General features: G+C 36.0%; 1 protein-coding gene across 1 annotated transcript; it reads right to left on the reverse strand.

The window, feature by feature from the left end:
* Nucleotides 1-31: 31 nt before the first annotated feature.
* LOC144448237 (tetratricopeptide repeat protein 17-like) lies at nt 32-23,836 on the reverse strand. The gene is made up of 21 exons (XM_078138397.1): nt 23,720-23,836; nt 19,518-19,780; nt 18,832-18,949; nt 14,375-14,491; nt 13,600-13,709; nt 12,463-12,610; nt 11,857-11,996; nt 11,206-11,363; nt 10,818-10,927; nt 10,283-10,375; nt 9,898-10,079; nt 9,180-9,372; nt 8,668-8,745; nt 8,079-8,303; nt 6,818-7,486; nt 6,411-6,609; nt 4,369-4,495; nt 3,750-3,909; nt 2,709-2,903; nt 2,141-2,284; nt 32-1,613 (listed from the first exon to the last, which is right to left on the reverse strand). Exons 1-21 carry the CDS (start codon nt 23,834-23,836, stop codon nt 1,479-1,481), a joined length of 3,681 nt encoding a protein of 1,226 aa, XP_077994523.1. The 3' UTR covers nt 32-1,478.
* Nucleotides 23,837-25,562: the final 1,726 nt, after the last annotated feature.

Below are 25,562 nucleotides of genomic sequence, written 5' to 3' on the forward strand. Positions count from 1 at the left end.
TGATAATATTTATTATCTTTATTATTCCCACCACCACAAGAGTAACATTACTCTCAAACACTGTAATTCTCAAATTACTGCCTTGTTTCCGTGGTGACATGACGTTACATCACTTGGATGTGTATTTGCACAAACGTCTCTCATAAAATTAAGGTGTTAATTTGCTTTTACACCATAGTAAAACTTTTCGTTTTAAAAAAGTCAAATGAATGATTGACAGGAGGCTTAGTAATCACTTCAGCATTCCTCCATTTACTCATGCTCACATTATTTTCTGAAACCATATTCAGTCTTAATATGTTCTCGTCCAATATGGGTTGATTTCTTTGCAAGGTCAAAGGTCAACCATTGTGATTCATGCACTACAGGTAACATCTAATATGGTTCAATTTAAAAGCATAAACTAAAATTATGGATTGCAAACTCAGCAGCTCACTCCAAAATCTCTTTACTATTATTGTTCACAAATATTTAAATGTGCAGGAACTTATTGGTATGAAACTGTGTGAAAATGAAATGAAAATGACATGAGCCTGGAAAAAGATTTTGTACATATATTAAAGGACCATTAATCTGAATACATATATGTGAGGATCAGTAATCTGAATAAATAATTAAGGACCATGATGTTGAAGGACTCCCTCTAGTGTTGGAGGACCAACTTCAGTGTTTTCATTGACGGGTGAAACGGGTGTTGACCCCTCGTCATTTCTTTTTTGCTACAGTCACTGTCACTGTCAACCAGTAACTGATCACATTAACTGAACTCATCATGAATTGTTTTATCTTTTCTGAATCAATGCAACTAATTATTCACCAAAAGTCTGCAGCCAGGATGAATGAAAATAATGTCTGATTTAAATTGTCGTTTTTGTAATCATGATTTCAATTCTTGGATAATTAATTTTATTGTAGCGAGTATTTGATACTTGATTGCTTTCACATCTTTGTTATCTGCACTGTGGTAACAGAGAAGGGAAATTTGATAAAACTTAGTTTCACAATCATAATGGATAAGAACGCAAATAAAGAGTCCAGTGGCACATTACAGATTTGACCAACTTACAATGTGTAGACATGAACCTTGGTGTTGTGAGCCTATTGTGCAAGATTTGACCAATTTTATACATTCCTTCACAAAAATACTGATGTGTAATTTTAGAGTTGTACAATTCATGCAATTATTTCAAAGAAATTATCTGGATTGATCTTCAATGTATGCGAGTTGCATTTTTTAACACATCGTTCAGTACCTTTCACACCCGTTTTGAATAGAAAAGTCCACATCTACAATAGGCTCATACCAAGTAAACAACAGAGTTGGGGGGAATTAAAAGGCGAGATATTTGGCTGCTGAAGTTTGCAAGACCCTTATATAAACCCTTCCATCCCTATTTTTAACATGTTATCTGCATCTATAGAAAAGCTGGACTATTCCAAAGTCAGCATGATAGGGTTAGAAGGGTTCATTACAAATGTTATTTCTTGATTCTATTATTGTAGTGCTGTAGTAAGTAACACTGAATGGTATGAAGCCTTTCCAATGCTGGCTGGAACTCATTCTGTAGTTTAAGTGTGGCCTCGTAATATTGTAATGCATTCACATAGTCACCCTGTAAATAAATTAATACAATATTATTTTAGTTTTTATGATGAGATAATCTACACAACAACCAATGTCACTGTTAGTTATGCCACTAAACTTTTTTAAAGAGTGATCAGTGGGCGTTTGTCATCTTTCGATAATCTCTCTCTCTCTCTGTCTATTCATCTCCTTCTCACCTACAATGTATGCTGACTGTTTGTGTGTAAATTTGTCTGTCTGTCTGTCTATCTATCCATCAGTCTGTCTGTCCATCCACCCACCACCCACCCAGCCATCTGCCCGTCTACCTACCCACCCATCCATCTATCCATTAACTACCTATCTTTTATCTGTCTGTCTGTCTGTCTGTCTGTCTATCTATCTATCTATCTATCTATCACTATGTATCTAGCTATCCGAGTTTCTGTCTATTCTTTATATGACTCTCTTACTCTGTTACCCAATCTGTGTCTGTTTCTGGTTTTCTGTCTGTGTTTGTCTCTGACACCTCCCCCTCCCAAGACTCCCTTACCTCCAGGTTATAAGAATACCTACCATAGAGGAGAACACATTAGCCATGGTGAAGTGATTGACAACCAGGTTTGGTGAGATTTCTAATGCCATTTTAGTGACAACCAGGGCGTCGTCATAGAGACCAGCTCTGTGAAAGATGTTGGCCATGCTGATCAGGGCAATGTCCTGCAAACAACAAAAATAATACTCAAATATGCTTAGTTGAATCTCTAACCGCAAGTCTGAAAATTACAAGACGAATTTTTGTCTATGACAGTCCATATCGCTTTCTTTCATTGGTCTACATGTAGGTGAGACGAAAAAGTGTAGTCTAATACAGTCTGTACCATCACACTTAAACTGTCGTTGGTCACTGGGAGAAGAAAAATGTTGTCTGATACAGTCTGTAACACTTACATGTACTGTACTTCGAAATTTCATTGGTTGTTGGGAGAAGGAAAAAGCTTGTCAAATATACTATGTATCACTACCTTTCATTGGTCAATGAGAGAAGAGAAATGCTTGTCTAATTTAATATGTATCACTTGCTTTCATTGGTCTTGGGGAGAAGAAAGGTGCTTGAATGTCTAATATAGTCTCTATCACTTACTTTCATTGGTCTAGGGGAGAAGAAAAGAGCTTGTCGGAGACAGTCCAAAGCTTTTTCAGCCTCTCCTTCTACTCTCCAGTACAAAGCTGCCATATTGGACAACACCCATGACGATTGGTTGGATGCCATGGCATGTGTGATACGGGTGCCTATTGCATCATGGGATTCCGATGTCCCACCAAGTGTCTCTAGTACCTGTCAATACAATAACAATATATGTATCATTCAAATAACATCAACTGTTTCTGGTATTGAAAGAGTGGCAAATTTGATTGACAGTCATTTTAGTAAAACAAGGTACCTTCAAGAAATTACTACTAACTATATAAAAGCTAGGCTCAAAAGCTCACAATGAAGGGTGTTTTCAGAGGGGAAACTCTACAGTTGAGTCAATTTTAAAGATACAAGAGTGAATGTTCATGGACTCTGTGTTCACAGTTACTAATGAAAATTTCAACTTGCTGTCTAAAGATTTCTTGGAAGTGAACCCCAAATTTTCACTGATGTCTTGTCAGCATCATCAGGGGTGTATTACAATAGGTTGGTGTCACATGTCAAGTGTACTTGTAATACATCCCTTACAATGCTGACGAGATGTCTATAACAATTGGGATTTGCTTGCAAGAAATGTTTTGACTCTGTGAGTTGGGATTTTCATTTTAGTAGTTTTAATAATGTTGAGTAAACTTTAGACAAAGTAGTGATCTTGGTTTGTAGACTACACACTTTAGACAAAGTAGTGATCTTGGTTGTAGACTACACACTTTAGACAAAGTAGTGATCTTAGTTGTAGACTACACACTTTAGACAAAGTAGTGATCTTGGTTGTAGACTACACACTATAGACAAAGTAGGGATCTTCGTTGTTGACTACACACTATAGACAAAGTAGGGATCTTGGTTGTTGACTACACACTATAGACAAAGTACTGAGCTTGGTTGTAGACTACACACTATAGACAAAGTACTGAGCTTGGTTGTAGAATACACACTTCAGACAAAGTAGGGATCTTGGTTGTAGACTAAAGTTATAACACAAACCTCTTTTAAACCTTGTTCAGCGGAGTACTCAATCTTATCTCTCTCAGCTAGTCCTTTGAGATGGTCCAATGTAAACAGACTAGGTCCCAAAGTTGTCTCACAGAATGGTTCAAACATTGTACCATCCAGGACTGACTCAAAATTGATGTGTTCATGTAAGCTGAAATAATAACATAATATCATGTAAGCTGAAATAATAACATAATATCATGTAAGCTGAAATAATAACATAATATCATGTAAGATTATTTCAAAATATATGCATGTACTGTACATAAACTGAAATTATGATGCATTACTGCAGAAAGCCAGCATCAGCTAACTGTAATAGACACAAACTAAAACTATTGTTGAGTTCTAAAATTTAAACCGATACATACAGTATACTTTGATAAGTTGAGAGCTTTGACTGCAAACTGTCAATCTTGTTCACTCATGATAGATGGTGCTGTTTATAACGATCAAATCACAAAGTGAAAAAATAATGAAAACTGTTCGATGTGCTAGATTACACAAGTAGTTGATAGCAGTGCTAAATGGTTATGCGGATTGTGATTAAGATTGTGTAAACACTAAAGGTTCCTCAAAAAGTAAACATGGAAGTGTAAACATGACTTACTTGACATCTTTAGCAGTCACTGACAACCAAGTACTGGTGAATCCTTTCAGGTTGGCCTTCTTGATGTCTTTACATTCATCCATACTTAGCCATGGTACTATTGCTGTCTCTATCAACGTAGGGACAACTGAAAACAAACCCATCATATAACAATGTTAAACTGTCTAGCTACATCATAATTGAAAACACTGACAAAATGTCTGGGCACTAACACAGAAGTGATCATAGACTGTTACCAGTGTTCCCTCTAGACCAATTTGATGCACCACTGATGCGTGCAATTTCTAGTGACATACCAAAAATTTCTCATTCCCTATCTCTTACTATGTGGTGACTCACAAGAAATGCCAGTTTTTCTCATTTTGACTCACAAAAATACCGCCAATGGCGTTGTAGCACAACTGTAGTTTTTAAAAATGCTTATCCATATGCTAGTCTATGCTAACAATAGGTGTTTATTTGCTGAATAACTATCCAGTTGCCTATCCAACCATGTTGCTATCTTTACGATAAATGCTATCATTTGGCTGTTGCTATTGGCGTGGTCATGTTGTTAGATATATTTGCATACATTTGTGTATGTTTTTGTTCACTTGTGTATGAATTCCTGATATTGTCTTTGCAATATACGTGATCATTTGGCTGTTGCTATGGGCGTGGTCTTGTTGCTAGGAAAATTTACATACATTTTTTGAATGTTTATTCAATTGTCTATTAAACCCTGTTGTTATCTTTGTGAAATACACCACCGTTTGGCTGTTGCTATGGGCGTGGTCATGGTTACTAGGATATTTGCATACATTTTTTGAATGTTTATTCATCTGTCTTTCTATTCCTGTTGTTATCTTTGCAATATACGTGATTATTTGGCTGTTGTTATGGGCGTGGTCTTGTTGCTATGCAAATTTACATACATTTTTTGGATGTTTATTCAATTATCTATTAAACCCTGTTGTTATCTTTGTGAAATACACCATCGTTTGGCTGTTGCTATGGGCGTGGTCATGGTTGCTAGGGTATTTGCATACATTTTTTGAATGTTTACTCGCTTACCAGATGATGTTCTTATTTGACCAAAATATACTGCCATTTGGTTGTTGCTAAGGGCGTGGTCATGGTCGCTAGGGCCAATTTTGTCAAAATGTTTTTAAGAAAATCTGCAGAATAACAGTTTCAGAAACATCTCGCCAAGTTTCAGACTAATTGACCAAGTACTTTTTGAGATATAAGTTTTTGACCAAAAATGAACATTTTTACACCTAATTTGCATATCACTCATGGAATCATGGTAAGCTTAATATTTCTTCGTCCATACATCCCTAGATACATTCCCATTAAATTTCAGCCCAATCTGCTCAGTAGTTTTAGAATTATAGATTTTTAACCAAAAAGACACATTTTTAGCCCTAATTTGCATATCACTGATGGAATCATCCCGTCATGAACAAATCTTACTTTACACCACCTTAAGAATGTTCCCACCAAATTTCGCACCAATCTGCCCAGTAGTTTCTGAGTTTAAGTTTTTTGACCAAAAATCACATTTTTTTACCCAAATCACACACCTGTGATGCGATTATTTTGATTTGAACAATTTCCCAACTAGACACCCAAAGTAATGGACCCACCAAATATCGTGGCAATCGGTTCAGCGGTTTTTGACTTTAAGTTGTTTACACACACACACACACATCCACACACACACACACACACACACACACACAGACAGACAGACGCCGGGCGATCCCTATAGCACTACTGAACAAGTTCAGTTGTGCTAAAAACAAAATTTGGCTATCACTAGAGGGCAAAAGACCAAAATTCCAGTGGTTGGACAAAACAAACTATTAAATACTGCTACGGTGGCAACCAACTTCAATCTGTGGTCCACAATGTCCACAGCAGGCGCTATTCATATCTGATGTTCTACAGTACACTGAGTGATCTAGAGTTCTTAGAATTTGTGGTCAGAGTTGGTCCACCAATGTCTATAGAGGGCACTATTCATATCTGATGTTCTACACAGAGTTACCTAAACTCACCCTCTAATTGGTGAGTTCCTGGAATCTGTGGTCCAGTCAGAGTTGGTGCACCCGGGTCCGATTTATTTTCTCCATTGTTCTTTGCAGTATCTCTGTCATTACTTTCATTACCATTACCATCATCATCATTGTCTCCGTTGGTAGTCGTGGTAACTTGTCTTGTCTTGGTAGTAGATGTTGATTTTAGATTAACAGTCACCTGCAATACAATGTACAAGTGAACATTTAACAGCCATTCTTAGCAATTTCTTTTCCAATGTCTCAACAGAACTCCAACCAGCCCCCACCCATCCACCCTCTAAGGTTTATACAGCCACTCTCTACTGAATTAATTTCTTTCTCCGTCTCATTACAACCCCCCCTCCCCCCTACCCACCTCAAGTCTACTGGTCTTATGCCCCTCTTACCAATTTCTTTCCCTCTGTTTCACTAGACTTCAGGTTGACAACACGTTGCTCCTCGCTCAACGCCTTAGCAACAGGTGCAAGTAACTCCAGACTATCTTCAATCTCATCCTCCAGATCTTGCAACTCTGCTTCGTCTATCTCAATAATTTCTACGGCGTCTACTTTACATTGCTGAGATGGGGGCCCGGAATGACACTGAAATGACTTGTTTTCTTCCGAGTTGCCACAAGATGAACACTTCTTCCCACAAGTCTTTGCATGTTGTTCCATAGATCCACATATATCCCTAGCTGGTGGGGAACTACATGTAGTTGTACAAACGCTAGCGCAGTTACCCTCTTCTGCTGAGTTCACCTTCCGTTGTCTTGTCTCCACCTGACACTGCTCGACTCCCTGTAGGTGGTGACAGACGATACGTTTCTCTGTCTGGCTACTGCTACTGCTTCTAGACGCTCTGTCTGGTTTAGAGCACATGGCTGTATCACTGGTATCATCGTTGCTGGTCTTAGCAGCACAGTGATACTTCTCATGACATTTCAGAGTTTGTAGAGTTTTCAACGCCTGCTTGTAGTCTGGGTTGATATCTAATGCTACCATGTATTCATGGGCTGCACCACTGTAGTTACCAAGGGAGGCTAATGCATTGCCAAACGTGAAATGAGTAACTGCCTGGAAACAAAAAACATACCAGTTGTAAACTGAATGCCTATTACTACTGACTGGGCACTATCCATTCACAATTCAATACTCTGTCACTGATTGGATAATAGCCTAATGCTGTTTAATACAGTGATGCTAATAGGTAACTTGCAATCCAGACTGAGCATGCTCAGATGCAAAGGACTATAGGATTATCTGTAGTTATTGTAATACCGAATCTGGAGCTACCGATGAAATTAACCTCCCACAATGGTCAGGGTAACTATGAATTGATTATTTGTGGTTACAAACAATGTTACAATATTGCTTACAATACTAATTAATTAGCATTTATTATCCAATTTCCCATGATGCAACATTCAACACGGCGGGTTTGCAAGTTCCCTATTGGACAGTATTCATCTGTAATTTGATACCCTGTCACTCATTGGACAATAACTTACAGTGGAATACTTAATTTTTCAAGTGATTTGGTTTTCACTAGAAAGCATAATTACAGATTCTACTTTGATTTACTGTCACTATGATACTGTAAATATCCTATATATCACCATAGATGGCGCTATTTACTGGTACAACAATACTGTACAAATCTACCCACCTCCTTATTGTTCACTCTCAGTGCTTTCTTCAATAACAGACTTGCATCTTTATGGTTTCCCACTCTCTGCATGATGTTGGCCATGTTTACATAGATGATATCTAAGTAGTCATCAGGTGTGAAGTGTACGGCTCTACGCAGACACTCTATACCATGGTAATTATTACCAATCACTCTCCAGTATAAACCAGCCAAGTTATACAATATCCACTTAGATTTGTTGTTCTATAACGTAAGATATAAGACAGCCAATTAGATTTGTTGTTCTACAAAAAGTTACAGATAAGACAGCCAATTAAATTTGTTGTTATATAAAGTTAAAGATAAGACAGCCAATTAGATTTGTGGTTCTACAAAGTAATAGATTACACAGCCAATTAGATTTGTTGTTCTATCAAGTCACAGACAAGATAGCCACTTAGATTTGTTGTTCTACAAAGTTAGACATGCCAGCCAATTACATTAAATTTTTTTGTTCTACAATTTGGGTCTATAGATATAACCAGTCTAAACATGTTCACAATTTGATAGACTCATATTAGAGTTACTATGGTAACTAAGTGAGAATTCGCAACAAAACGGTGCTAACCTGTTTGAGTGCCGTCAATATACGCTGTCCTACTTCCTCTTCTGTGACATCACCATTGTTGACAAGGTTTAACAGAATCTATATAGACAGAAGTATAGACAACAGCTTTAACAAATAGACATCCAGTATAGACAATACATGTAACAATAGACTAGTATAGACAATAGATGTAAAAATAGACCAGTATAGACAATAGATGTAAAAATAGACCAGTATAGACAATAGATGTAATAATAGACCAGTATAGACAACAGATGTAAAAATAGACCAGTATAGACAACAGATGTAGAAAACAGACCAGTACAGAAAACTTTGTTATTCTCAATATTTTCTTTCATTCATCCAAGTAAAATATGAGTAACCTAAGGGGTATTTGCCACTATGAGTCGCTTTGCAACAACAATAAAATTTAAAAAGATCAAATTACAAGAAGTTTTCATATTCCTACCAGGAATACATGACCAGAAAGACAAGGTATCGAAAAATGTGAAAAACACTGAAGTGAGACTCACCTGTTTAACATTGTGATCTGGCATTTTGATGGGTATCTTCTCTCTATTGCGTATACCCTCTACTCTATCAATGGAGGTTTTCACATTGGTGAAAGCATCAATATGGACACACACAGGTGGGTACCATGGCAACGGATGCTCCTCTCCTGCGCCAGTGACCAATCCAAGGTCTTCAGTAAGCAATGGCTTTACACTGAAATAATAATAATAAATGATTTATTTATCGAAATATGTATCATAAGTAAATATATCATTGATTTAATTACTATTATTATAAAAACTATGTGATGCAGCAGACCTGGCTTTGGACTATTAATAGTATTATCCACAATATTATTATCCCGTAAAATGCAACGTCTCCATGTGCAGACAATCCCTACCAGGTTCCCAGGCCATATCTGTATATATGCAGACAAGTTTACTCATTTGCATAAGCCCAATTTCCACCTCATATCTGGATATTAAAATTAATATTCATTTGACAACATATAATTATGTAATGTGTGGATAAGGCAAAAATAGGATTGATTGTATGGTTTATTTATAGTTGATAATTGTAGAGTCGGTAAGATCCTAATCTGTGTGGAAAAAGTCATTGGCCTAGGGAGTCTTTTACATGAAAAGTCCTTGGCCTAGGGAGTCTTTTGCTTGAAAAGTTTATGGCATCTTAAGGGGTAAAATGAAATATTATATTTTCACTTTAAAAGATTAGACTTACTGAAATCCTTTGTTCTCAGGAGGTAGATATGTAGATTCATATTCCTTCCATATTGGTAAACCTTTATAGTTCATATCACAGTCTGTCTTCTGTGGCCAATCTTTACTACGATATTCAGCATTTGGGTCGGGTTCTCGTACAGACGACTTGACAGTGGATGTCTCTATTTCAGGGTCAGTCGTCTGTTCTGTACTATCGACATCAGCCTGTAAAACACCCATGACACAACGGTTATTAAAAGCCCACTTTGGAGAGGGATTGAAATTTAAGGTGTGAAGACCAGTTATCTGGCAGAGCTGTTGAAACGAGGGTCTGAATGTAGGTAATATGTATATACGCAGCAAGGCACAGTTCAATGACTTTTGTTGATAAAAGCAAAAAAGACAGAAATAACATTTTTTTGAAAACTTACCTCGACTGACTCTTCAGTCTCTTGGTAATCAACACTCCAAACATCTACATCTAATGCTAATAGTTCCTGTCAACCAATCAAATCATGACAATATTGTTACAATGTCTACATCTAATGCTAATGATTCCTGTCAACCAATCAAATCATGACAATATTGTTACAATGTCTACATCTAATGCTAACAGTTCCTGTCAACCAATCAAATCATGACAACATTGTTACAATGTCTACATCTAATGCTAATAGTTCCTGTCAACCAATCAAATCATGACAACATTGTTACAATGTCTACATCTAATGCTAATAATTCCTGTCAACCAATCAAATCATGACAACATTGTTACAATGTCTACATCTAATGCTAATAGTTCCTGTCAACCAATCAAATCATGACAACATTGTTATAATGTCTACATCTAATGCTAATAGTTCCTGTCAACCAATCAAATCATGACAACATTGTTACAATGTCTATGATATTTGTCTTGCCACACACCATGACACTTACCTTCTCAGACACCATGACACCAAATGCTTCAGACTCCATCTGGATCTCCTTCTTACAAACCAATACCTGTCTTCCTGTTTCATCATTGATATGGCATTTCTGAGTCTCACCTAGATAACAGATAACATGAATACATCATGTTCTTTGAAGGTAATAAACACATAGGCATCAGGAATTTCTTCTCCTATGCATGCATGTCTCTCAGACATACACTGAACAATGAGTGAGATACAAGTTTCAACTCGGTATTTTTCAACAATTACTTGTCATGTATTTGATTTAAAATCATGAAATTACTCGCAAGAATTCGAAATTTATGAAAGTGCCTTTATTTCCTGCTGTGGTGTTCCTCTTTAAGTGTAGTTTGTTGATATGTCAAAAAACTTACCGACGCCATCTTTCAGTCGTTGTTGTTGATACTTGATATTATACTCAAACTGTGTTTCTGTCAATTGTTGGTGATCCATCAATATCTTCCTCTGTTCCTGAAAGTACTCATGCTTCTTCTGATATTCCTTCAATTCGGAAAGAGTCTTCTGTAGATGACTGAAAAATAAAAAGAATAACTGAGATATGTAAATAATGTATACCATATTTATAATAAATGTAATTGGTACATACATACATACACACACACACACACACACACACACACACACACACACATACATACATACAAATGCATCCATCCATCCACCCACCCACCCACCCACCCATTCATACATACATACATACATACATACATACATACATACATACATACATACATACATACATACATACATATATACATACAATGTACATACATACATACATACATACATACATACATACATACATACACACGTACGGTACATACATACATACATACACATGCATGCATGCACACATGAGTGAGCACATGCAGGCATGCACACACACACATAAGCATGCACACACACGTACAAATGTAAACATATAATACATATTACATGCATACATTTTGAGAGACATTAAGACCGACCTGAAGGAGACAGATTATTTAAATTCATAAACTTACTCATGTTGGTCTTCTAGTGCTATCTCTAACTTCTCTTGACACTTGACTGCATGTTTACGTTTATGTGCAGCCTCAAAGTCAGGTTGATGTTCTGTGGTCTGCTCAAAGCATAGCACTGACTTATTGTACTCTCCTAGTACCTGTGATGACAGAGAAATATTACAGTGTCAGTCTACATGTAACTGAGGTCTCATCATGTATAAAATACCCATACATGCTCTCTCAGTCTCAGACACACATCCAAACAAAAACACACACACACACACACATTCATCTAACATCTACACAAACTATCATCCACCCTATTCATAAGCCCCCATACACATACAAATACAGTGACTTGTATCAACCCCATCCCCACACATCAACACTTACAGCACCTGTCCACCCCCTCACACACACTTACAGCAACTGACCACCCCTCTAAACACACACAATACGGTTACCCAATCACCCCTCCCACATAAATATATACCCACACTAACACCCATCCAACCTAACTCATGCATACACATGCATACACACATGCACACACACACACATGCACGCACACACATGCACATATGCATGCACGCACGCACACACACATGCACACACACTACTTACAGCATATATATTTCCCAAAGTAAAGTGATTGACATTGAGGTCAGTGGATACATCTAGTGATGCATGTATTAAGATGGCTGCTTCAGCTGAGTGTCTTGCACGGTGTAAAATGTTGGCCATGTTGACTAGGGCTACATCTTTGTGTTCTCTGTAGCAATATATATGACATATGATAAAGTTAACTGATTACAGACAATCATGAAGTCTGGAAGATAAGCTGTGTTAGGGCGCCCTCGCTGGTCTTACCCCACCCATGTAAAGTGAAAGCCAATAAGAGCTGAACAACACAAGTCATGTATCAATCATGTAGTCTGTAAGATACACTATGTTAGGGCGCCCTCGCTGGTCTTAACCCACCCATGTAAAGTGAAAGCCAATAAGAGTTGAACAACACAAGTCATGTATCAATCATGTCGTCTGTAAGATACACTATGTTAGGGCGCCCTCGCTGGTCTTAACCCACCCATGTAAAGTGAAAGCCAATAAGCGCTGAACAACACAACAGTCATGTATCAACCTGTTAATCATAATGTTTTAATCTCGTAGTATTTGTTTTGTTGATACCAGATGATCACTTGAGTATTTTACTTGTCATTTTGTCCTGGTTTGTGTCAATTTCACATCCATTTGTTTCAATTCATCACTTTGTATGTTTGTATATTCTCTTCTATGTATATATTTATATATTTTCATATCTCAACACTGTGTGTGTGAACAGTCATTGACTCAACAGTCTACCAAGCTTGAATAAAGTAAAATAATATTGAAATGACAATTTTAGAAATAATAGTATATTGTAAAATATAGTGATAGATTTGTTTAGAAACCACCCTGGCTGTGGTAATAATTATAATAATAATAATAATAATTCAACAAAAAAGAGGTTAGAAATATTTGCATGTGACATGAAGTACAAAGACATGGTCAGTAAACTTTACAATTAATTTCATATGGTTATTGTAAAAATTTATCTGGCTACAGCTATGGTCAGAGATTCACATTTTGATCTTCCTACATCCAGGGGCATAAAATCACCATCTGACAAGTTGTCACAACTATTAAATGAAAGCCCTGAAAAAAACATTGTATAGACATGACCTTTAAGGTCAGAGGTCAGAGTTCACAGTTATCACTAACCTAGGTGAGAAATGGAGAGCTCTTCTACAGCACTCTATCACCTGATAAGAATGGCCTTTGATTCTCCAATAGAATGCTGCCAAGTTGTGTAACACCCATGATGTCTTGTTCTATAAAACAAGAAACATCATTCTCCATTATGGTACACAAAATTACGATCATTCAAAACATATGAACAGAAACAGAATTGTTGATTCTAACTTGTCTCTGAGTAAATACATGAATAATACATAATACATAAATACATTCTTTCTCTAACTGGGTGTGGGGGCGGGGTATTTGTTTGTATAAAAATAACTTCTCGTTGAACAAAACTGACTGGATTAACAATGACAAGATTCAAGCGTCTAGTACTGAGTACTGTGACTTAAAATGCTTTCACTAGCCTAGGTATAAGATACAGCCTACAGGAGTTAGTAAATCCATTTCAAATCTAGTGGTACCCCAAACAGTGATTAATCTGGTGGTCCTGAAGTCAAATCTACATGTGGTGGTCCTGATTTTTTTTTCATGAATTTTTCAATATTGGAACTTTCGCTAAGGTCTCTGTTTTTCAATTGCCGTGGCTCATAATTCCTATCAATGGTGTCAGACAAGGGGGATTCTCAAAAAGCCTGGATTGCATTTTTCAAGTCGTCTACTTTTACAGGACTCTGGGCAGATTTATGTGTCGCCCATTTACTAGGTATTGTCACTAACTTTACACTGTTCCAATATTACCTACTGATTTGAAAATTAGCTACATCCCTGACTAACTACTCATCCATCAACTCACCTTCTGTAAACTCTTATACACAAGATGACCAAACTCATCAGGATCAGCTTTGTAGGATATAGCACTCCTTAATCCAGGCTCTGCATTATTGGTCAGATTAACTCTCTCCTGTACACCCTGTTGAATCATACATCAATGGATTATGGGATTAAATTCTATACTTAATCTCTATAAATATGAAATAATACACATCATACCATGCATGAACCAAGTTGAACAAAAAAAAATGGAATTAATACCCTGGCCATTGTACGTCATGACAATGTGCATCTAATTAAGACGATGCACATCTACGTCATTGGTTCTGCTGTGTTTGAAATATGAGTCAAAATGTTCAAAATTGCCATTACCTTCCCTTGCTTTCCTTTGATATTACTGGCATTGGTATATTTATGTTATTCTCCAATATTTGTATCATTAAGCCAGAAAATACTCATGATCTAAGGGTTGACACTACTAATCTAGCGACTCATACGTACAAAGACCCTTTAGGTCACTCGTACTTAGTTTGTACCATCAATCTAGTCAGGGAAGACACTGACCTTCAGTATACATAACTAGGTTGTGACGACACAATGAGTGAGACACTGTTTTTGTTAAGGCCAGTAAGCAGATAAAATCTACCTGAGTTTCCCACTGAAATATCTATCTGAGTTCCCAAGTCTATTTTTACCAGGGTTCAATACAAAATAATGGTGCAGTATATAGGGGAAGCTCAATGCCAATTTTATCAAATTTTCCCTCTCTGTTTAATGGGTTTCAAAAATCATGAAAGAAAATACACTGTAAGATCTTTACAATAGGATATCAGTTATTTGAGGTACATTGTCTTTTTGTGAAATCATAAAGACTGGGATCCAAAAAATGCGACGGTGCATCAAATTAAATCTGTGACGACCTTACATGTATTAGCAGTGTGCCCTCTAAGCCAATTTGACATGCCATTGATGCACACAATTTCTAGTGACCCACTAAAATTTGGTGTTCCCCTATCTCTTACTATGTGGTGAGCGTGCCCTCTAAGTAAATTTGACACACCACTGGTGCACACAATTTCTAGTGACAGCACCAAAATTTAGGGTTCCCTTATCTCTTACTATGTGGTGTGACTCACAAGAAATCCCTGTTTTTTCTCATTTTGACTCACAACAACAAAATTTGTCGATAAGTGAGATCCCCACAACACAATGGCCTACCAATTATACTATGTACATTGTGTGTGTAAGGACATAATGAGCCATATCGATACAATACACTGTCCCATCAATCATTCTACACTCATTGTAATGCCGCATTAATGTCATATATGACAAAGTAACGATTGATGTGTTGCGAAGTCTATTCCTTCCATTTCAATGAAAGCTATACAGTGTAAAGTACTTGAACATCTCTCGGGAAATTTTTATCAACAGGGCTGATTTGCCGTTTGCTTTAATGCCCCTATAAACAAAGAAACTATACACGTTTCAATGGATATGTGGTCAGCCTCAAAGACAGAGTCATCAGGAATGAAATGACCCTTTTTGAAGTCTGGCCTTAAATGTATGTACAGGTAGATTTCATCTGAATCGCTCACACGTCATTAGCATTATGATGGTAAGTGTCATTACAATGAAGATATCTGAGATATTCAGATGGAAGCTACATAGTTGTTTAATACCAGACATTGAAAAAGTCACTTTATTTCCAATTGAACTATACTTAAGGGAGTCCGTACCAATTTCTATTTTTATATCAAAGTCATGATAATAGGTTGTTTTCTACAATTAAAAATTATCATTTACCAAGGGCGATTTCTTTGTTTATGAGGATATAAAAGTTGCCTCCATATTAGCTCTGGAAATCATACGCTATGGGGTTTTGGCACATCTTCTCCCCTCCACTTTAGTTTTTCCTTATTTAAAACCCGAAATTTCATACACACTGATTTGGGTCTAAAACTTTTAAAACGATCCATATCATTGTCAATGACTACAGAAATAAACTTTTTAAAGCACCAAATGCAACCTATGTCTTGTCTGTTCTGTCATTTCTTGTCTAACGTTCACTCAAGCCGCAAAACAGACAATGATACTAAAGTCATGTAAACAGATTAGCTATATATTGCACATGGGCACAATTTGTCATGTCATATATTTTGTGGCTCGAGCGAACGTTAGACAAGAATTGACAGAAATGACAAGACGTAGGTTGAATTTAGTGATTTAAAGTTCATTTTTGTACTTTATATACTCATTAGCAAGGGTATGGGTGATTTTTTATTTAAAAATCCATCCACATGAAATCTATACGCAATCTCAGAGTTATTAATAGGGAAGAACCAAAGTGGAAAGGGTGGAGATGTGTTGAAACCCCATAGTGTATATTTCCAGAGCTAACTCTGCAGAGGAAACGCTATATTTAGTTTGCCACTTCTGTAAAAAAAACTACCTCTGTTTTAACAAAATAAAATAGTGGACTGTAAAAAATTGCAAAACACATGCAAATAATCATCTTCAGAAAAACCTAACTTACCAGAATAAACTCCTTTTTTTAAATTTTACAGTAACTCTAAATAACTAAATCATTGCATGATCAATGTTAGTGGTAAACACTTAAAATATCGCTATCCTTTCTAATCTACCATTTCAAAGTACTACATTTTACTTTCTAACTTTTTTTCTATTATACTGTAATTCATGTTAATGTTCTTTAATTCGGTTTGGTCATTTTAAAGCTATTAAGGTGTTAGAGAATTCACTTCTTTGTTCAATGGAAATTGAGACCACTGATAATTCCAAGGTCACTGCGTCATAGACATTTACATTGTCTGTATACAGTACCTGAACAGGGGTCAAAGGTCAGACACTAGACTAGCAATACACAACGTGATTGTATTGTACCAAAGATTACTAGACTGGCACTGAAAACAATGTCATTCCTTGGTTCTATAGAAAACATAAAGGAATTCAGACACTGCAGTGCAAACCCTTAGTGTACTCAATACTAGCGCTATAATATTTCAATTTTGTTCTCTGTCATCAATGCCCAATGCCCATATTTTTACAACTCAAGGAATTTATGAAACCTATACATGTATTTGTATGCATGTATGCTGAAATGTTCTATTTTCTGTAATGATTAAGTTTGCTGGTATAAAAAAAATACTTCAATGAAGGTTATGTTATATGACCTTTGCATTTTGACCCCACATAATATACTTTAAAACTGTTGTTTTATATCCCCGACCAAATTATTGGGATAAAATTCTTTGTCAATGTTCAAAGCAAGTAAATGTCCTTAACATTCACTTCGGAACAAATCTCATATAATTTCTGATCATTCCAGTTTGCAATCAAAGTTGCGGACACCTCAAATAAAACATTATAAAAATGTGATAACTGTGAAGAAATAACGACACCTGCAATGGTGAAAATCAAACGATTTCAACAATTTTGAAACTGTATATCACAAAAGTTATTTAATTTAATTTTGAATCTGTTTCTCTTTCATTACACAATACAGCAGGAGGTGCAATACACAGGTACGTATAGAACACATGAAATCTCCATAGCAACACTTAGAAAGTGAATACAGGTGGATCATAATACATTTTACCCTTCAGACATACACAGATGTTAATTTCATCAAACACATTATATTTAACACTCAGTGACATATGCTAAACATATGTCACTATAATTCATGACAATTAAGGACAAACTAATTCCAACCAAACATTTCCAGTTCAAATTTACACAGACACAATTTCATAATTGCGGGTAATTTCTAACTTCCTTTTCAATAAAGAAAAAAAAAATATTGCTTGGTTCAGGTAACCCACCCCAACCTACTTTCTTTAATGCCAACCCTAACATTTTTTAGGCAATTTGAAAAAAATTATCACACTTTTACACATTTTTTTTTTTTTACGAGGTCTTGAGTTACAAACACAGACTTGGTATATAGGTTATTTCACATTCATTTCTCAAGCAGAAAGCCATGATAGAATTGTTTTATAAGTTAAATAATCCAAAAATAAATACCAAATCTTCATCCATATGGCCACTTTAAAATAGTTTAATTGACATTATTAGGAAAGCATTTTCACTTGAATAACAAGCATATAAACTCAGCTTGTGCCACCTTTAAACGTGGCAATAGGGAACTTGCAATCCAAACTGAGCATGCTCAGATGCAAAGGACTATGGGATTATCTGTGGTTATCATAATACCTAATCTGGAGCTACTGATAAAATAAACCTCCCACAAAGATCAGGGTGACTATGAATTGATCATTCCTGGTTATAAACAATGTAACAATATTGTTTACAATGCTAATTGATTAGTATCAATGTATGTATTATCCAATTTCCCATGATGCAACATTCAATATGGCGGGTTTGCAAGTTCCCTATTCTGTAGGTGTTTCTGCCGTCCATTGATTAATTAGCTATAAATAAAGTAGTCTACATTACCTTGAGATGGTCAAATGCATGAATACTGTACGGTAAATCTACCAAATTGGTACAGCTGGGTTGTTTTAGTTTCTTACATTGTGGCAGTTTACTATTCAAATCTATATGGTCTTGAACTCTGTCAAAGCAAAAAACAAACACGAACAATGTTACCTGCATTGCTTTAATTCTTTGGGGACCCAGATAAGTCATTTTAATCAATTCTGCATTGTGCAACCTGTATAAAATAAATTTTATAAAAATTGGCAAATCTGGCCTAGAAGATAAGGGGCTATATGTACCTTTAATATGCACCTTTTTCTCCTGAGAGCTCAAGGGGGACTCACAACTATTACCCCTTGGCACAGATCAATGGAAACACAATGACCCTTTATACTTCAACTCCCTGGTGTGCATACAATCCATTGCAGCCTTTATTAGTGCATAGGATTAAAGCATTCACATTGCAACCTCTATCCTATACAGTTCCCCAATTATACAGCTGGGTTGACTGAGGCAGAATTATGGTTCAAATCTTGCCCAAGGACTTTAGCCAATTCAGAAACAAATTGCAGCGATGGGGCTCAAATACTGCAACCAGCAGATTCCAAGCCAGCCACTCGAAGCATATACCAATCATGACTCCACAATAACTTATGCAAACTGTGTTCACTGTACGTAGTATATAGTGCTGGTATATGACTTACTTAATTCCTTTATTCTCTAGTGGAAGTACAGTACTGGTGTACAAATCATATTCCGGTAGAGACTTCTCTGCTACCATACAGTCCGGATCACTTTCATAAAACTTGGCTTCGATATTAGTGTCAGACTTGTCATCATTTTCATCAATTTGTATTTTTTGGTTGAGTAGTTCTTGTTGAAGGGATTGTACTGTGTCTGAACGTTCTGCTTGGCGTATAAACTCAACTAAATCATATGGCTTTTTAAGGTTGTATACGGAGTCCAACTGTAAGGAAAAAGTAATTCAAACATGTGTTAAAATCAATATGGTTAAAAGCACAGCCGTTATCCGCTTCACACACATATATACATGTATGCTTTGGGAGCCACCAGTACAGCTTTATATGTAAACATAATATTACTTTGGTAATTGGGGTTTCAGTTTACTATGATACAGAGTAGATACAAACTACTACTAATTGTCATAACATGTTGATACAACCTTGATAAGATACATGTATTGAATGGATGTTGGTTTAATTATAGTCTCAGTAGGGCAGCTCTCTGAAAGCTACAACTGTAGTTCATAGACCCTGGTGGCGGGTCTATTTATAGTTCTATCAACTTTAATATAATACAATATACTATTTTGGGACCTCCAATGTTTACACTATCTTGATCACAGAGTGATTAGATTTCCACAACAGAGGAACTGCTATCACCCACTTGTTACTTGTGTAATCTACCACATCAAACAACAATAGGTTTAATTTGTGTCTATCTTAGTAAACTGAAGCCTCAATTACCAGAATGACTTTTATATACATTAGTAATTGTTATGTGACATTGTTTGTCAAGTTACAACAAAGCACTTCATCCAGACATACATAGAGACAACAATTAACGTTAAAATGTCACTTTGTATTCTATAAGTTTTTGAAAGCATATATCAAATACATGTATGTACATGAAACGTTCGACTATAAATACATCAAGTCATTCAACCCTCATCGATGTGTAAGGGTGCCCTGTTAAGGCGTACCTTACAGAGTAATGAAACGTAGGCGATATATTTGTCAAATCAAGGTAAAATAAAATATCATCTGGCGTTATCACCAGGTGATTTGACTGTAGCACACCACTCCAATGCTACTGAACCCTACTCCCACGCTCATTTGAAATGCCTCACTAAAACCTTTATATGTTTGACCATAGACAATGGCGAAGACGTCTCCCTTTGTCAATGATTTGAATCACTGGCATTGATCATTATCTGTATCAAGTAACCAACAACAATGTAAGGATGAGTTCTCACATGTTCATTCATGATGGAAGTGCAATTCTGGTGTTGAATAAGTGACAATCTATTGACTTGTTTACATCCAAAGGTGCTAAATAGAGAGGGTTATGACGCCAAGCTCTTTTTGACGTCATAAGATAGTTGAGTTTAACATATTGTTGGTTTCAACAATCTACATTGACAGATCCAGTGGGCGGTTTAATTCACTGATGTGCATTAACTGAAAAGATGAGTTGCACAGAAATTAACAACTAAGAGGTGTAACATCTGAGAAACTATCATATCAGACTTGCAGTGTGCCCTCTAAGCCAATTTGAAATGCCACTGATGTGCACAATATCTAGTGAGGCACCAATATTTGGTGTGACACTAGACTGAATAGTAGTCAAACATTTGAAGATTTAAACAGAGAGCATACATAACTTGATGTTGACAAAGGTGGAAGTTCATTAACTTATGTGAAGGGAAAGGAAGGAATACAACAAATAACTAGATTGCCCAATATATTTCTTCATAATACAAGTGACCTAAGGGGCCTTTGACGGTCACTACCAGTTGCTAGACGAGTATTGACAACCCTTAGGTTGCGAGTATTTTCTGGCTGAATGAAGAAAAATATTGGCAAATAAAATAATTATTCCAGCTGCTGTAATATCAAAGAAATATCAGGGAAAGAAATGACAATTTTGAACGTTTTGACTCAAATTTTGACTACAGCAGAACGTGTGAAGGAGACATGTGCTGTGGTGACATTTTGCATTTTTTTTTTGCATTTTTTAAAAAGTTTTTCTAAATTCTAGTCATTTTTTATTTGTGAGGTTTTTCTTTGTCATTTTTTCTAAGTTATATAATGAACTGTGTCTAGATAATGGTATCATTTGAAATCTAAGGAGATTTTGTTAGATTAAAGTGTGAATTACATAATTGCATTAACACCTCATATCAAATAGGATACAGTCAGATTACAAATGTACAATGTAATTTACATAATCTCTTGTAGTATAACAGTCACTAAACCACATTGACAGTAGAAGTTTCCACTCATTTTCTATACACAAGGCAAGCTTTTACACAGATGTTAAATGTCAATTATTTTGGTTTGTATTTCTGAACACTCTCTGCTATGCATGGGGGTGAGGGGTATGTCTTAAGAAAACTAAACATTAATTGGTATCCGTCCGTCCATCCATATGTATATTTATTTATATGGTATATAGATCTATCTAATATGATCTATCTAATTTAAGTTAATTCATATATATAATATATATATACATATATCTTTATCTATCTACATGTATCTACTATCTATGTATCTATCAGTCTGTCTGTCTGTCTGTCTACCTGTCTGTCTGTATATATCAACCCATCCATCATGATCCATCCTGGCATCCATCCAACCATCCACCCACCTGATCTAACCTAACCTAACCTAGCCTAACCTAACCTACCTACCTACCTACCTATCTACCTACCTTCATGTACCTTAACCTAGTAATACTACAGTAGTATGTACAGGAGTATTATCACAAACTATCTACCTACAAATGTATCTTCCTACCAACACCTACCTACATATGACACTTGTATGCCTGTCTGACTGCCTGTATGTATGTATGTGTGTATGTATGTATGTATGTATGTATGTATGTATGTATGTATGTATGTATGTATGTATGTATGTCTGTCTGTCCGTCTGTCTCTCTGTCTGTATCTCTGCCTGTCTGTCTGTCTGTCTGTCTGTGAGTCTATTCCTATGTATCTATAGATCTATCACCATGTACACTGTATCTTATACACCAATTTACATGTACCCATTCATCCATCCATCCATCCATCAAATTCATCATCATCAATTCATCTATACTCAATACACCACACTTACCAAGCATAATAATTTAATACACACCACTACACATCATGCACATATTATAAATACATCATCAGTTCTGATCAACCTCTGATATTTCAAATAATTCAAAAAGTGTTGAGTAATACTCTGACACCAATACCCCATTATGGTAATATTTCATGATAGGTATGGTTGCTAAGCAACACAATCCTAATTACCAGATGAGTTCCATTGTAACACTTCAGTAGCAATGACAGTCATCATTTCTACTAGCAAGTCATTAAAATGATTAAAATGTAAATTAAAACCAATCCTACATTTCAGTTATTTGCAATTAATCAACTCAAACTTGTTTTGAACATTAATTCTGTGAACAGAATATTGGGTTACTATCGATCATATTTTTTACATGTGTCAATACATGGACAAAGTAACAACGATGTGAACGCACTGATGAGGCCGTTATTTCTACCTCCAACGGAAGAAATTTAGGGCGGATACGTGAACAGTGACACCGTTGTAGGTGATAACTACAAATGTAGTAGTAAGTACGCTCCGGAAATCTAGCAAAGAAACGGGTAGTGTTTTTGCATAAAATGAAACACATTGTTCTAGTTTCTCTGTATGCCTCCCCTTTCGATAACTTCGACATTTAGATACGAATCGTGGCAAGTATTAGTAAACACATTAACTACGACACTTAATGCAAAAGTCACTTGTGTACAACATAGCCACAGGTTTACAATGACATTATTTCGTCAGTTCCCCTTTGTTTACATGGGTCATTCACGGTTGTATCATGTACGATCGTTCCTTCTTCCGACAACTGATGAAAACTATGTCGTGATATTGACGACCAAGAAATAATTTGGTATGGCCATTACGATAAACATGACACATTGTAGAGTTCACTCGACGTTGATTTGACCCAAGATGTTACTAGTGTTCAAAGTACACTCGAAGTAAGGACACGTCACTGTAAGAGTGTAAGAGATGGAACCCCAGATAAATATACTAATGGTGTTTTGGGCGATCAAGACCTCCAAATGATACCAAAATTATACAGCACGTACCTGTTGTGTTAACATGCCATCTTCAGTCACTACCCAATGTGTACTGGCACACGATGGCGGCAAAATCGCCGCATGAACGACCAGTACCAGTATCACACTGGCCGATAGGTCGGCCATTTTCTTCCTACAGTTGTACGCACAAGTCGATGGTCATTAATTATTAATAAGCCCGCTTTACTCTAAAATATATTTACAACGGAGTATTTTTGATAATCGAATTATAACAACTTGAAATCAAGTTTTAAGATATGTTACTGTGATAACTTTTGCAGTTTTCTCAAATGGTAAAATGTTTTGATATATTTCTGTACCGACCCAGGCCGAATAGTAAGAGGAATTCGACGGAAGAGACACGCGTCGATAGAGGGCGCCCTATATAGAGTAAATAGTTTGGTTTCTTGAAAAAAAAAAAGATGGCAGCGTTCGTGCAGTAACACCGCTAGTTGATATTTTTTTTGCAGATATTATATATTCCGTCCACAGAGGTGATGATAGAGCCGAGGATGCAACGTAACTAATAAAGGTATGTTTGGTTGTCGATAGACGATTTTAATCAAAGGTGTCTCACACATAATTGACTGTTTGCTCAGTGTTGTGTCCCGTTGATTCACAGTTTACAAAAACAATAAGTTTACAACTGTTTTATTGATTTGATCTCTTGCACATGTAACGTTATCCTATAATTGTCTCCAGCTATTTGCATACACATACTGCCAAATGTAGTATAGTCTACAATATTCATAAAATCACTGTACTATACGTTTGTATTATTCAGTATTGGTATGCTCTAACGAAAGAACTGATTTACAATGTAGCTTGCAAGTTGTGACAACACTGCATGGACATTCATGTACATGGAACAACACAGATTAGCATTGTACATGTTAACAATGTACTGCTTGGGTGTCAGTCATCCCGTTTATTTTACAAAACCTTCTTAAACACGTGTAGAGTACAACTTGGAAAACAATTACAGGTACTTAATTTGTATACATGTATGCTGTAGCAGAACTCAAACCGGAGTTTTCATGAAGTTGTGATGTCATTATATACAGAAATGTGTAATTATAAACTTTTATTCTAGAACAGAACTTGTTATAAATATTACAAAATCAACGTTAACAATAACATTATTTCACAATCTGGAAAACATTGTAAGAGGAAGGGACATACATATCCTTTAAAGTCTACCAAACACTAGTTGTCATGGTAACAAGTGAAATGCGTGACCCCAGATGATAATTTCATAAATTTTAAAATGTTAAAAATAGGAAGTTTATACAGACCATAATGGTATCATTTCAAATGTTATTTCAATTATTAATAAAATGCAGGCCATATTTGCTAACAAATATGGGATGTCTGTTGAAGTATTTATAGTACCGTCTGTACCTAAAGAAACTGAAGCAATTAATGCCGGATGTGGGATAGTTACTGGCATATTACTTATTTATGTACAATGTACCTATATGTTATTTATTTATACTGGTGATTTCATTCTCAGTACCTGTAATAGCATTTTACCTCATGCTTGAGAGTCAAAATAGAACAAGAAGGTTGACTTACTCCCATCATACACACCGATAGTAATGCATGTGTGGCACTCGATCATAGCAGAAGTGATACTGACAACCAAGAAATGAAATAGGAGTTATTTTTATGGCAAACCTCGGTGATAGAATTATATTGCAGGTACCGAGAATTGTCGTGAATGCATTATTTTAATATTAATCATTTAAAATGTCAATGTATCCTATATGTTCAGAATCACTGTCCAGTTATGTATTGAAAGCTTTTATGAATAAGTAATAGTGTGTTGGTTCTTCATGAAGGCATAAGGCAT

Source organism: Glandiceps talaboti, chromosome 17, assembly GCF_964340395.1.
Source record: "Glandiceps talaboti chromosome 17, keGlaTala1.1, whole genome shotgun sequence".
Classification (NCBI taxonomy): Eukaryota; Metazoa; Hemichordata; class Enteropneusta; family Spengelidae; genus Glandiceps; species Glandiceps talaboti.